Genomic DNA, 14,960 nt, shown 5'->3' on the forward strand with positions numbered 1-14,960 from the left:
TGAAAGTGAAGAAAATTTAGGTTAGAAAAACAAGAAACGTGAACAGAATGATATGGAGGAGGAAGACGAAGTTACTCCTGCTGTTTGTATAAATAGGATTAGAAATATGGCTTTTGAAATTGTAAGAATGGGCTTATTAATCTTTCAAAAGAATGGCCATATAACATTGGTCCAAAACAATAATAAGACATGCATATTATATACGTAGGCCATAAGGAGAAATTGAATTTGAATGCATGGCTTTTCATTTATTATTTTTTTAATCAAAATAAATACTTAACATATTTAATTTAGTAATAATAATAATAATTTACCTAACCTTGACGGAATACAAAATTTGAAATAATTTAAAATAATAAAGGGAAAAGAAAAAAAAATACGGGATATTACAGTACAGGCCGGCAAATTGGTCGAACCGGTCGGCAATTCGATCACCCCTAGAAAGCACACAAACTCTAAAAAATCATAGTGTTGTCTGAAACACACACCACACACGCACACACACCATTTGATTAAAACAAAGTTAGAAACGCTTCAATCATTCAAGAACGAACTGTTGAACATCGATCCGAAATTGGATTCCATATCCGGATCACTAGAAAACGAGCCAATGACTCAAAACGGTACTTCTAAGGACCCAAATATTCTTTCCATCATTATTTATCATATTTAGTTTATAACTACTAGATTTGACATCTTAGATTACATGTTAAGGTTGTTTTGCTGTGAAATTAACATAAACTGCGACTTTGTCGTAACTGCCATGTTTTTAATCTTTTAATGCGATTTCCATGAAATTGACTAAAAACATATTTATAGGTAGTTTTTATATGTTTTAATCATCACATGTTGAAACTGTTTGATTTTGATGCTTATAATTCGTGCTTATATTTTAAGTTGTCATATTTTCTACGTTCTTAGTTGTTTTGCCATGATTGCCATGAAATCAGTTTAGAAACATATATTTAGAGTGTTTAATTCAATTGTAAATATTGTCTTTCGATCCCAGTACGTTCCAGAGTGTTTCCTTGTGTATTTTGATTGCTTTTTGAGCATTTTTGCATTAACCGAACCAAAATGACGGGACCCCTCGACCCAGCCACGACAGTGTTGTCGCCATCTCACCACAGAGCCTCCGACACCTCATAGTGGCGCCATATCCACTTATAATGGTTCCACTGTTCTTCCCTATTCTTCGTCCCAGAATGCTCCTAAATATTGCAAATGCATTCCAATCGTATTTTTGTGTTTTCGAGTTCGTTTGAACTTGGAATTTGGCCTTGTTTGAGCCCACAGAGATGTAATTAGTTGTAGGATCTGTTTTTATATTGTAATGGGTTAATCCCACTCTATTTAGGGCCATAAGCCCAAATTTATAACCCACCATGCCAACCGGGCCACGAAGCCCAAACCTGCCAAGACAAAAATATTCCAGAAGCTATTTTGGGTTCATTTGAAATTGTTTTCGACCCCGACTCAAACTAGTGGATCCGTATCGACGAGACAAAGAAATTTCGTGTATTGATCGGGTCCAGATTCCAATCACACAAACTGTGAGACGGCAGACGAGTGCTCCAGACTTTGGGTCTACAAGATTTAGATGTATCTCTCACCTTGTATGTATATCAACTGCGTGAGTATGCTTGTAATGTTTACTGCTTTCAAAGAATGTCCAAATCCAATATTAAAATACTAATGAACCTAACCACGTTAACTTAGTTAAATTCAACAAGTTCAGCGAATCACTTAGATTTCATAGGGCTGGCATGAAAATGTAATTAGTAGTTGTATAGACATTCAAGATGACTTAATTAGATCAAACTCACTTAGACATCCAGTTTAGACTTTGTGCATGCAAAGTGGTTAAAACCCACCACTGTCTGGTATATGATAGAAACCACCGGGATTAGATGATTTATTAAGAGTACATGCTATATATCTCACATACTAGTCCAAATCGAGTCATAAGTGCGTCCTACATGTTTATCGCTATCCAGACTTGTTTACTTTTCTAGTACGATATCCTATGGACTGCATGAGTATTAAGATGAGATAACCAAATATGTCAAATACATACTCAAAGCGTACGATAAGCCAAGTAAAAGAGTTTTGATAGTGTTCACGAACCTGGTTTTTTAGTCTGATGTACGATATTTAGTCGGTAGAAAAGACATTTCCTACCTTAACTAGATGGTGACTCCATTATTTTCAAAGGTTAACTGGATAGGAAGTCAGTCATAAGTTTAGGAGAGCGGCCTCCGAACCCCGCTCCGCTCACAAGGAGTTTCTGCAGTTACTTTTAAAAATAAAATTTATTTTGTTCTTTTTTCATTATTGGATGAGTTATTATCACTTTCATCTAATGGTAATATTAATAAAATAAACTAAAAATAAAATAATTTTTAAAAGGCCTATATATTTATATATATATTATAAAATGTATTTATTTTGTCAAATATATATTTATATTATAGATGGAAGTGTACAAAACTCAAAATTTGACTTAAAAACAATTTGTAAACAATGGACAATGTAATACCCCGTAGAATTATTAGTGTTTATTTTCGTGTGTGTCCAATTTTAATTAATTAGGGCCACGAAAATAGTGAATAAATTCACGAGATGAATTTATACGTGTGAAAATGTGAATTGGAGTGTGTTTTGCCTTAAGTTTGATTTTTGGCAATTTTACGTGTTAAAAGTGAATTTTGCGATTTTCACTAAAAAACCGTCAAAATAATTATTTTACTTATTTTTAAAGGCCCAAAAATATTTTAATCCAGCCCATATGTTAGGTTTTAATGTTTTTGAGTATTTGAAAAAGTTGAATTTATTTTGCCCCTAGAGTTCGAATTATTTACAAAAATGCCATAATGGCAAACTTGTAAATAATTGAAACATGAATTAATATCTAGATATTTCCCTAGATAAGCTTGGTGCCCAAGCAATTCATTGTCTTCTTCACTTGAGTGTGGGTGCCGAATACACCATAGCTCCAAACACAACACTTTATTCTTCCATTTTCTTACAAAAATTTCTTAACGAAAATTGTCGGGAATATTGTGTAGATCGTTAATGTATATTTGCATGTTGAATTAAGGTATAATTTCAAAATCCTTACTTTTATTTTTTGATATTGATGAATCTTAGAAACATGCTTAGGATGGTTTAAATGTGATGTTTGATGGATAATTAGTTGGTTTTAATTGCTAGTTTAATGGGTTTCGGTTTTAATTGCTAGTTTAATGGGTTTCGGTTTTAAAATATTTTTTACGTAAAATTAAATTATTTATTTTAAATTTTTGGGCTGATCTAAATGATGAAGTTAAAATATGTTTTAAAGTGTAATTTTTGTGGATTAAAAATGCTAATTAATTCGGGTGTTAATTTAATTATTTGGGTTTCGATTTTTAATTTTTTTAAAGCTTAAAATCGCTTAAAAAGGGTAAATCAATTGATTTTAAATTTCTGGAAATAATTTTATTTATGGATGAGTTATATTTGTGGATGATGTTGATTAAATGTTTAATGGTGAATTTTTAATGGGTTGTTAATCGGTTTTGATTTTTAATAACTCTATTCGGTTAAAATTGTTTAAAAAGGGTATTTTTGTCATTTTTAATTTCTGGGCAGAAATTATTTATGAAAAATTTATGAAATATGTTTGATAATTATTTGTGGAGTTTAAATGATTTATGTGAAGTGTTTTGACGGGTTAATAATCGGTTTTGATTATCAATGGTTATTTCGGTTTTAATGGTTAAAATAATAGAAAATATTATTTTAAAAATTATGGGCTGCTGTTTTTACAAGATGAAAATTTAAAACTTATTTGAAATTGATTTTGGTGAATTTCGGTGTAAAAATGGCTAAAAATGAATTTTTAAGCGTTTTTAGCGTTTTTGAGTTTTCCGGCCAAAACCACCGGAATACGGTGACCGAAATATGAGTAGAGGGGATAGAGCATGTTGGCTCAGTCCTAAGCTCAGTTGGCAGCAGTTAGTGCCGAAATGATTTTAGCAGAAAATAAGGGGGGCCGAGCCCCGGGTCAAAAATATTTTACGGAAAAATATTTTTTGTTATTTATAAATTGTGGTATATTTGATGAGGTTTTCTAAAAATGTATTTTTAGAAAATTATGTGAATTGAATGTGTGTTAGAATTATAATTCTATGTTTATTTATGAAATAAATAAACTATGTGATGTATCGTATAGAAATACGATGACGCGGAAAGAGATAGTCGGAATCAAATTTGGTTATGTGATTATGTGGTTTATTTGGTTGAGTCGGTCTAGAGTTTATCCTAGAATTTAGAGTTAATACATTTATTAATGTTTAATCTCTAAATTAGATCCAGCGAATTTTGTCGCGAAAACCGGCGAACGAAGATTTTGATATTCGACGGGTGATATTTTTAAATTTGGAATAAGCGAGTACTGTGAGTGTGTTTAGAACTTATACTGCTAAATATTAGTATTAAAAATATTGCGAACTGCTTTACATGATTTGCAAATGCTTTATTTTAATTTGAATTTAAATCGCATGAACTATTATACATAGTTTTGAAACTGATTTAGATTCATTGAAACATGCTTACTATTGGGCGGCAATAGTGCTGTGTGATCACCAGTATTGCATTTAGAATGGGTTGCATGTGAATATGCTGTGTGAATCCTGGCGACGGCCTGGAAAGTCAGGCGATGGCCTAGACTCTGTGTGAACAGATCTTCAGAGGCAACGGAATATAGACGACCAAAGGCAGTAAAGAGAAACTGCCGAGATATGAGAGGTTGAACCTTTTATTAAAAAAGTGAAATGGCGACGGTATATATATGTACTGCTGAAATCTGTTGTATGGTGAAAGAGTCTAAAGACCTTCACATACGTAAAAGATGAATGATCAGATTTGACGTGTTAGAGTACAAAAAGAAATGAATAAATACGGCCATGAAAAGGTTAACCCGTAATGTGGTGAAATGATGTGGAATATTTATGTTTCCTGTTTTGAAAGTATATAGGAACATGAATCATGGTTTAGGGTTTCATATGAATCGGTAATCTTTAATGCATTGCTTTCATATTAATGTTTATTAGTACATGTTGTACGCATTCACTCAGTTTTTATAACTGACCCCGTTGAATTTATAATTTTTACAGGCGAGTAGTTTGATGTGTGGATTTCCAATTTCTTGTTCCGGAAATTCCTAGCTTGAATAAAGTGAGAATGACTTTTCCTTATTGTGTCTATAGTTGCAGTAGCTAGAATAATGAACGATGATACCTTAATAGTCGTTGGACTTATTTATGCCTTATATTTTATTATAACGCTTAAACTCTGATATAATGTAATGTGTGAATGTTGTGCGAAAGTCCGAGCGACTGCACGAGTATAAAATGCGACGAACGCATCTGCATAATGAAATGCAGTTAAATCCATAATGAAATGGTCTGCATAATGAAATGCGGTTAACTCCATAATGAAATGACCTGCATAGTGAAATGCAGTTATTACCATAGTAAGGTGGTATGCATAATGAGATGCATGATAAACCATAATGAAATGGTTTTGAAAACTAAAATGCAATAATTAAAGAGAAAATTATGTGCATGTTTTAAATGGTAATTTTTATTAGAACGTTTTAAACTGCGATTTTAAAATGTTCGAAAATGATTTGAATTCCGCGGAAATTTTTAAGTGATTTTTAATATATTTTTAAGGCTTGCTACGGGTTTCGGAGCAACCACTCCCATTCCCTAACGCCGGTCTCGACGTCGAGAATCGGGTCGTGACAGACAATCAATACATAAATTAATCTTTTGGGTAAATTAATCATAAAGCTGGTAATTTTGATCAATTAACCCCAGTGTAGACACCTATTTTTGGACAGATAAAAAAATGATAAGGGATTGAAGCGTTCAATAATGATTTTCGGACTAGTGATCCACATGTTGGAATTCAAGGGGGTTAAATCAATGCACAGTGACGAACTTGAAGGATTGAAGCATAATTAGCTGCAAATAGAAGTCCAATTTTTTTGATTAATTGCAATGTTTTAGAAGTTTATGGACCAATTTGCAAGTTTGATTGACTAAATTGACTATACCCAAACCCTATGGCCTTGGAAGTCATTTTTAATACAGCCTTTTGCCACTATTTCTATAGCACATATAATTTAATACGAATTTAATGAGATAAATAACTAAGATAGACTTTTAACTCAACCTACTTACCTAAAGAACATTCCTAATTGATCTTGACACACATAATTTATAAAATTATTGTATGTATCAAGAATAATTAAAAAAGCCCCAAGTTCTACGTAGCTTGGTCAAACCACCTCCACCAAAAATACCCAAGCTCCAGTCGATTCGAGTCAAAAAATCAAGCTGCTACGCTTCAATTTATCAAAAACGCACCGCTTCCAATTAATCCAAAGCTTGATTCTCCATCCAAATCGCCAGAAAACGAGTCAAGGATCCAAAACGTTGCCATAGACCAAAATTTGGTGGCGCCACCGCCACTCCTTCTATTGGCGCCAAGTCATCAGACGCTGACGTTCTTCGTTCCAAATGCCCTCTAGATCTTTATTTCGTAGTTGCATTTTGTTTTTGTGTTTTTGGGCTCGTTTGAGCTCAAAATTTAGCCTCCTTTGATCCTAAGGACTTATAATAATTGCAGAATTTTGTTATGTAATTTTCCGGACTTATCCTTGTCATCATCATCTTGCCACGTTAATCTAGTGGACTGCCACATCATCATGGGCCTCGAATCCCAAAACCCGCTGGACCAACAACTTCCATACCAGATTTCTGGTTATTTGAACTTGGAATCGATCCCGGTTTGAACCAACAGACTGATATTGACGAAATGAAGAATATACATGTTTTGTTCAGATTTAGATCTGATCGCACAGACAAACAGACGACAGACAACTGCCAGACACCCCAGATCTTTAAGGTTTAATAATATTTTTAACCTTACACATATATTAACTGTAAATGTGTATGTTTACAATGTTTATCGCTTTCCAAGCATCTTCAGATCCACTATTTAATTGGCTAAATAAGATGATCACGTTAACTTAGCTCTAAATCCAGCAAATCACCTAAAAAATTTAGGACTGCCATGAAAATGCAATTAGAGGTTGTATAGGCATTCAAGACAATTAAATTAAAATCAATCTCGTTTAAACATCCAGTTTAGGTTTTATGCATGCAAAATAAATAAAATCCATCCCCGTATGCTATATGATGAAAATTCAGTATTAGATGCTTGTTTAAGAGTAATTGTTACGTGCTCACATGCCAGTACAGATCGAGTCATATGCGTGTCATGCATGCTTTTTAGTTTTCCCATTTCCAATTTTCCATATTTGTTTACTTTCAAATACTTTATCATTTGGATGCCATGTATGTTTAAGATGAGATATTTTCAGATATGTCCTGTAAATCGAATGTGATTAGTAAGGCAAATGCAAGAGTTTTGGTGGTGTCCACAAACCCGTTCTTTTGGCCGATGACGATAATCTCACCCATAAACATGTGAGGTTGTGTAATCGATATAAAAGGCATTGAATTAGGTGGCAACTCCATTATTTTTAAAACTCATCAGATCCAAGGTCAGCCATAAGTCTGGGCGAGCGCCCTTGAAACCCGCATCACACCTAATATTGTAATTTACCCTCTTAACTTGTAAACTAATTATCTTTTTAATTGGTAATTTACCTTTTAATTTGTAAATTAATTTGCCAAAAAGAAATTAATTGATCATAATTATTAATTTTATGGCTGATTTGCCATAAAATTAATTTATATACTAATTGCTCATTTCTTACGAGTTGTTTAGAAAAATTATTACTTGAGTCATCAAACGTTAGTGAATTTTGATTGTAAAATATAAAGTAGTCATAATATTGTAAAGAATTGAACTACAAGCACCAAGAGACCACCGGTACACTTTATTCCCAAAAATAAACAAGAAAAACCCATCATTCACTCGCTCACAAACTCTCTTTTTTCCTTTATTTTTATATTATTTTAAGTCCTCAAATCCATTATTTTTCTTTTATTCTCTCAGATTTTAGCTTTGCCTTGTTCGCCTTTCACAGATTCTTCTTCGTCTTCTTCTTCTCTGACCTTGCTCTCTCTATCTCACTTCAATCAGATCTCAAATACAACTCCACCCATGACGCTCGGCGGCTCCGGAGGATCTAGTGTTGTGGGTTAGTCTGATCTTCTTTTCCTTTTATTTCTTCGTCTCTTTCATATAATCTGCTCATCGATTTGATTTCTTTCATACATTTTATGTCTTTTCTGATGTGGGTTTTCTTTTTTATTTGATTTGGTGGTGTTGGTAGTTTTTAATTTTTTTAAAGCTTTTTCTTTTTTTGAACAAGTTTTTATTTTGCGGGGCGTCTCTAATTTGTTAATTACTGTTACTCTCATTATTTTACGGAATATGATTATAATTCACCTGTTATTGATTATTTTGTTCTGAAATTTACTTATTCATAATTTAATGTTATTTATGATTTAAATAAAACAAACTAACTAGTTGTTTGGCGACTGCTTAAAGAAAACTTAATTGGCAAGTAGTTGTTGTATTTGAATAGGTTTGGTTCAGTTATGTTGTGTTTGAGAAGTGACTGATATGAACATTTTTAATGAAAATGAAATTGTGCATTTTTGAAATGTATTGTAGCATCTAGCATCTTGAGTATGTCGTGGACTATGGAATCGCGCTGCTCCGTAATTGATAAGCGACTTGTATGTGTTTGTAGGGGTGGGGGATATAAGCATAAAGTAGGGAATGGCTTAAGTTGTAGTAGAATCAGACTTCTTGCCTTTTGATATTGCAGAATTGTGTATGATACTGACTGTTTGAGTGTTTCCACAGTTCCTCGGAACTTTAGATTGCTGGAGGAACTTGAACGTGGTGAAAAAGGTATTGGAGATGGTACTGTAAGCTATGGCATGGATGATGGTGATGACATTTACATGCGTTCGTGGACTGGCACAGTCATTGGTCCGCACAATGTAATTAGAAATCTTTTTTGCCACAATTATTGCTAAATCGCTCCATATGAAAATTTGAAATTCTTTTCGTGTTTTTGTATATTATGTATATATACATTTATTAGCATTCTATTTGAGTTTTTAGGCATTTGATTTGATTCAATGGTGATGTGTACTGTCTCACAGCCATGAGCAGAACAAAAGATACTGCACCTGCATGTGAATACATTTTTCTGTTTCTAAGGTTTAGTTGTATCATAATAAGTAACTTAATTGTTTCTACCTTGTCCCTTTGGGAATTGGTATGCAGGTTGCAAGCTGCATATTTTTTTTCTTCTAACGAGTTCCTTTTTTCTTTGTGGTTAGTTTTATGGATGTTCTGAAGTCCTTTTTACTTTTTAGATAGTGTCCACGTTTGTTTATGGCTTTATGTCAATGACTTTGGTGATAATGGTAAAAATCAGAAATAACACAGTGGAACCTTTTTTTGCCGAAGATAATTGTGGTAATAATTTGGGATTGTTAGTCTTCACTTAGTAGGTTGAAGAAATAGTAGTTAGTCCTGGGCCTGCTGCAACTTAAGTGGTAAGATTTGTCATGGTAAGCTGTAGTCCTTCTGCTTATTCTGTTATTATTCATAACATTGCAGCAAAATTTGCATCTGGTCATGTTGGCATTGACATGCTCTTGAACTGGATTAAAAAGCATTGAATTTCTCTACCAATAAATAAGAAAGTGAGCTGTTCAGATTTGACTGCAATCTCTTTTAGCTGAATAAGTGTTTAAGTTGATATTTTCCGTTATTGAAGGCAAAGACTCGTCTTTCATGGTGGAGACTTTGTATAAATTTTATATAGAATAAAGTAGTTTCTGTTTTGTACTAGGGCTTCTTAATGCTTAAAAGTTTTCAAGCTGAATAACTTTTCCTGTTTCCCATGTCAGACTGTACATGAAGGTCGTATTTATCAGTTGAAGCTGTTCTGTGATAAAGATTATCCGGAGAAGCCCCCAAGTGTTCGATTTCATTCACGAATCAATATGACTTGTGTCAACCACGAAACTGGAGTGGTATGCTTATATTCAAATGCTTTATTTGAGGGCTTAATCATCACTTCATAATATTTTCTGCCTTCATTATATTTATTTCTGCACAAAAATTAATAGACTTTTTCATGTTGTCTGTTGTCTGATATTGATAGATTGAGTTGCTGGTTTTTTTATTATACCTACAAACTGAGTATATAATACTACTATTTTTTTGTCCAGCAATACTTTTAACGCACCCATTGAGATATTAGTGCATTTTGCTATTTGTAATCTGGATAATGACTGAATACGAGCATGGGAATCTTCATTTGCTGCTTGTTAATATGTATGTCTTGCAGGTGGAACCCAAGAAGTTTGGACTTCTTCTAAACTGGCAGCGAGATTATTCTATGGAGGACATTCTGACACAGTTGAAGAAGGAGATGGCTGCCCCACACAATCGTAAGCTAGTGCAACCTCCCGAGGGTACCTACTTTTAGCTTTCACGGACATATAGAAATATATCGTATTGCTCTTGCAATATGCACTATATAGTTTGTAATCCCGTGTTGGTCTGGTCTGGTGAAGTTTGGAACATGCAGGGGAATGCCCTAAAAAGCTTCTCCAGTTACCTCTCCACGGCTTCATTGTCATTTCCTTGTCTTCTCGTACGAAACTTTGTTTAAGGAATGTTGTTTGATTAATGGGATTTATTTGTGTGTCAAATATTACAAATACCTGTGAAGTAATTAGCATTTAAGTTCTAGCAGTATCATTATGTCAAACTCGTTCTTCAGTCTCTTCCGTTATTTTTTTTTCTTTCTTTTACAATATGGCTTTGGCTAGTGAGGAAGTGGGAGCGGAATGCATTTCTCCGCTGATTGTTTTCCAGGAACTTTGTCGTAAGGTAGTTCAGATGATGCAAATAGTTGGTGTTATGACATCTGCAAAGATGCTCATCTTTTTGCAGGCATGGATGATTTGCATTCAGTTTTGAAGACCAATGTGTTTCTCGGTGAGGCATGATAAGTTGTAGTAATGCAATATTGGACCTCTCGAGATGTTGCAAAATTTTCTAGCCTATGGATGAGAGCCCAAAGAGAAAAAAAAGGAATCTTTGCTGAACTATTTGAACCTTATGACCTCAACATTATGTTTCACCTTGAATTTGGTAGCTTTTCAGAGTACTTTTTGCATCTGTTATAGTTTTTTTTAGCTGTTGCAAATTCTAGGTTTGTGGAGTATGATTCATTGCCTCATCTCTCTTGTATATTTTACTCTTTTTATTAACAAAAAATAAAGTAATATATAAATTATTATACTAAACTTGTATGTAGGTAAGGAGTTTGATGAAATGCAACGTCAATATAATAAGATTTATCAATTTAGTTATATGGTTTGATACACCCTATCATCCAAATTGATGATTACCCGGATCTTCAACAAGACAGAGATTGTTACCTTAAAGACATTGTTATAGATAATAAGTCTGATATTGTGTTTTTAGTGAAGACGATGGCAAAACAAGAAAGAATGGTCTAAGTTTGCAAGCAAATTGGTTTTGTTGGTGGATTGTCAAGGTCACGGAGGAGGATTAACCATGCTTTGAAAGACCAAGGAAACTTCAAATATGATCAGCCTCTCCAACAATTATATCGACTTTTGTGTTTGTGCTGATGGCATAAATAAGCGGTGGCTCGGGTCTTCTACGGTTATCTTGAAAGGCGCCGCATGCACGATTCTTAAAAACTCCTTGCAGCATTAAGCACCAAGTCCAATCTTCCTTGGTGTTGTATTTTATCAATAGTCGTCTAGCAGAGCATCTTCATGGTGATCACATATCCTGACTTATTGAAGGGTTAGAGCAGCTATTGAAGATAATGGACTTTAGGACATCAATGTAGTTGGCTATTAATTCACTTGGTAGAGAAAAAGAGAAATTCTTAGGTAGATTCAGTCCACCATGTCATCCGTAGACTCAACCTATCATATTATGATACGTCATTAAAATGATGGCAATCTTGTAATATTTCTATTAAAATGTGTAAATAAGTAATAAACGAATTTATAAGATTGCCATCATTTTAATGATGTGTCATAATGTAATAGGCTTAGTCTACGAATGATGTGGCGGACTGAGTCTGCCTAAGAATTTCTTAGAGAGAAGGGGTTTTATAGATTCGATTGTTGAAAAACTAGACACGGCATTCACAACTTCTAGTTGGTAAGCTATTTTTAATTTGGCAAGAGTGTATAACCTAGTAGTCCCCGTTTTGACCACAATCCTATTTTGCTCATGCCATTTCGTGACATTAATCGCACAACTCGAACTCCTTATAAATTCAAGTTTGAGAATGTTTGGCATCACAGATTGCAAAAATAAAATGATTCACCTTAGTGGCTGTAGAGACTCAAAATCTCTTATTTGATATAACCAAGTTCCAAAAAAATACAACAAAGTTTTATCTTAACAATCTGAATTATGGAGACGGAGCGAAAAGGATTTGATTGCGTAATGGCGATCGTAATACTCGTTGTTGAGAAAAATTTATTGATTTACAGAGTTTAATATCTCTTTCTGGACAGATAATAAAAAAAACATGTTAGATGCGAGTTTCTTGCAAAAGAGGTTAAAATAGCTCTATGCACCCTAACAAAGTTGCGTCCGACAACATGAACCCAGCATTTAAAAAAAATGGAATATAGTTGGTGTATATATGAGCAAAGCTCGTCTTAAAGCCTTTGAAACAGGCAAATTACTTTAGGGAGTGATGTCCTGAAATTATATTCACATCAGGGAGTGTACTCAATTTATATACACCTAAGAGAGGGTACTCAATTTATTCCTAATAAAAAATATAAAACTGCAAATTTAAAAAATAGAGAACGGCAAATTTACATAGTTCACATATTTTATTCATAAAATATATCAAATTGCAGTCAACAGAGAAGAAATAGTTAATAATTTTGGAACTTTCTTTGCAAATTTGGAGCATCAAAACTGAAGATCAAGTAATAATTCATTTTTTAAATAGTATATACAATTATAAAAGGGATAATGTTATAAAAATTCACCAACTTTATTCTTTTTTAAATTTAATCACGAATTTTAAAACTTATCATAAAGATACACCAATTTTCATTTTTTTCCAAATCCATACACGGTGCTGAGATAACACTCATTTATCAGTGTAATTTGCTGAGGCGGAGATTCATTTTTAACCAATGAATAAATATCATGTCAACATGGTGTATGAATTTGAAAAAAAATGAAAGTTGGTGCACCCTTATGACAAGTTTTAAGAGGCGTGATAAAATTGAAAAAACGTATAAAGTTGGTGAATTTTTATGATATTAACCCGTTGCTAAAAAAAATAAGAAACTTAAAGAAAATTTTCAGATCCAACATATTGAACACTGCAAAGTTATTATTATTTTGGTTAAAAGTTCTTACATACCCATAATTATTGTCAATTTGCCAAATATACGACAATTTTAAAATCGTGTCAGTTTGATCCATCAGATATGCGCCAAATATACTCAAAACTCTTTTGGAGTATCAAAAAACGTTACCATTTTGGGATGATTTATATTGATATTCAAAAATTTAAATCATACTTCAAATAAAATATGGATATATAACACAATGCCGAATAAATAATTGATCAAACTAAGTCGATTTTCAAATTGTGGTATATTTGTTAAACGTACCATAGATGTAGATATATAAGAACATAGTGCCTATTATTTTTAACTCCTACAGTGCCTATTATTTTTAACTCCTATAGTGCTTTTTTTCTTTAACTATTTGCAATTATTTATATTAAATATGTATTTTTTCAGAATTAAATATGTATTTCATAAAATCTAGTATTATAACTTGTCACAATTAAATGTATTTTTACTTGCATTTCGTAATTAAATAAAGAAAATTGCTTATTTATTTAGTTACTATAAACAATAATATTTAAAACGAAAGAAAATAATAATTTTTTTCTAACCATAATGTCAAACACCGCCACAAAGCAAGTTGAAGCATAATTTTATCTAAATAAAACAAAGTAGTGGTTAATTGTCCATCCATCAAGGATCTTTCTCTTAAAAAAATGGAATGTACTCTTAGTTGACTTAAAGAAATGGTCCATTTCTTGAATAATATTAATTTTTTTTATAAATTTTAGTTATGCAATTTATGTGAATAGGTATTATGATATTTATAAAAGGAATATATGTTTTGATATGCCAATTGCAAGCCCGCAGCTAATATACTATAAAAAACTATTATGTCAATATAATTTTTTTTTTTTTGATAATTATGCCAATATAATTGATAAAAGTGAAAAAAAACTCGTTTATATATTATAATTTGAAATAAAAAACTCGTCTATGTATTATAAATTAGGGTTAATTGCAAATTAATACACAAACTTTACCTCAATTTGCAATTATAACTCGAACTTTAAAACTTGGCAAATTGGTACACCGATTTTCATTTTTTGGCGAATTGATAACCGAACTGGAAAAACACTAACGTGGACACTGTTATATACAGCCACGTGTTGTTATATGATTGGTTGGTGTACTAATTTGCCAAAAAAATGAAAGTTGGTGTACTAAATTGCCAAGTTTTAAAATTTGTGGGTAAAGTTCGTGTATTAATTTGCAATTAATCCTATAAATTATATATATTTATTAAATGTGGATAAATATATTTATCTGTTACGAGTTGAATTGTTAGATATTATGATTAATAGAAAGCTCCAATCATTACAAAAAAAAAATGATACTAGGACACCTAGAAGACAAAGAGTAGGTATACATATTAGGTAATTACACATATAATAATAAACAACCAAATAATTAGACAATTATGTAATACTATAATTTTTGTTTTTGTTGTGTTGAAACATTCTCACC

General features: G+C 32.4%; 1 protein-coding gene across 1 annotated transcript; it reads left to right on the plus strand.

The window, feature by feature from the left end:
* Positions 1 to 7,950: 7,950 nt before the first annotated feature.
* Positions 7,951 to 10,769, plus strand: LOC126677710 (ubiquitin-conjugating enzyme E2 variant 1C). The gene is made up of 4 exons (XM_050372474.2): positions 7,951 to 8,224; positions 8,899 to 9,038; positions 9,960 to 10,085; positions 10,403 to 10,769. Exons 1-4 carry the CDS (start codon positions 8,188 to 8,190, stop codon positions 10,541 to 10,543), a joined length of 444 nt encoding a protein of 147 aa, XP_050228431.1. The 5' UTR covers positions 7,951 to 8,187; the 3' UTR covers positions 10,544 to 10,769.
* Positions 10,770 to 14,960: the final 4,191 nt, after the last annotated feature.

Source organism: Mercurialis annua, linkage group LG4 (assembly GCF_937616625.2).
Source record: "Mercurialis annua linkage group LG4, ddMerAnnu1.2, whole genome shotgun sequence".
NCBI lineage: Eukaryota > Viridiplantae > Streptophyta > Magnoliopsida > Malpighiales > Euphorbiaceae > Mercurialis > Mercurialis annua.

Excerpts from the sequence above, each read along its gene's own strand:
- LOC126677710 (XM_050372474.2), top strand. The coding sequence starts at position 8,188 with ATGACGCTCGGCGGCTCCGGAGGATCTAGTGTTGTGG. Across the intron at positions 8,225-8,898 it reads CGGAGGATCTAGTGTTGTGG|TTCCTCGGAACTTTAGATTG; the intron begins GTTAGTCTGATC and ends GTGTTTCCACAG. Across the intron at positions 9,039-9,959 it reads CAGTCATTGGTCCGCACAAT|ACTGTACATGAAGGTCGTAT; the intron begins GTAATTAGAAAT and ends TTCCCATGTCAG.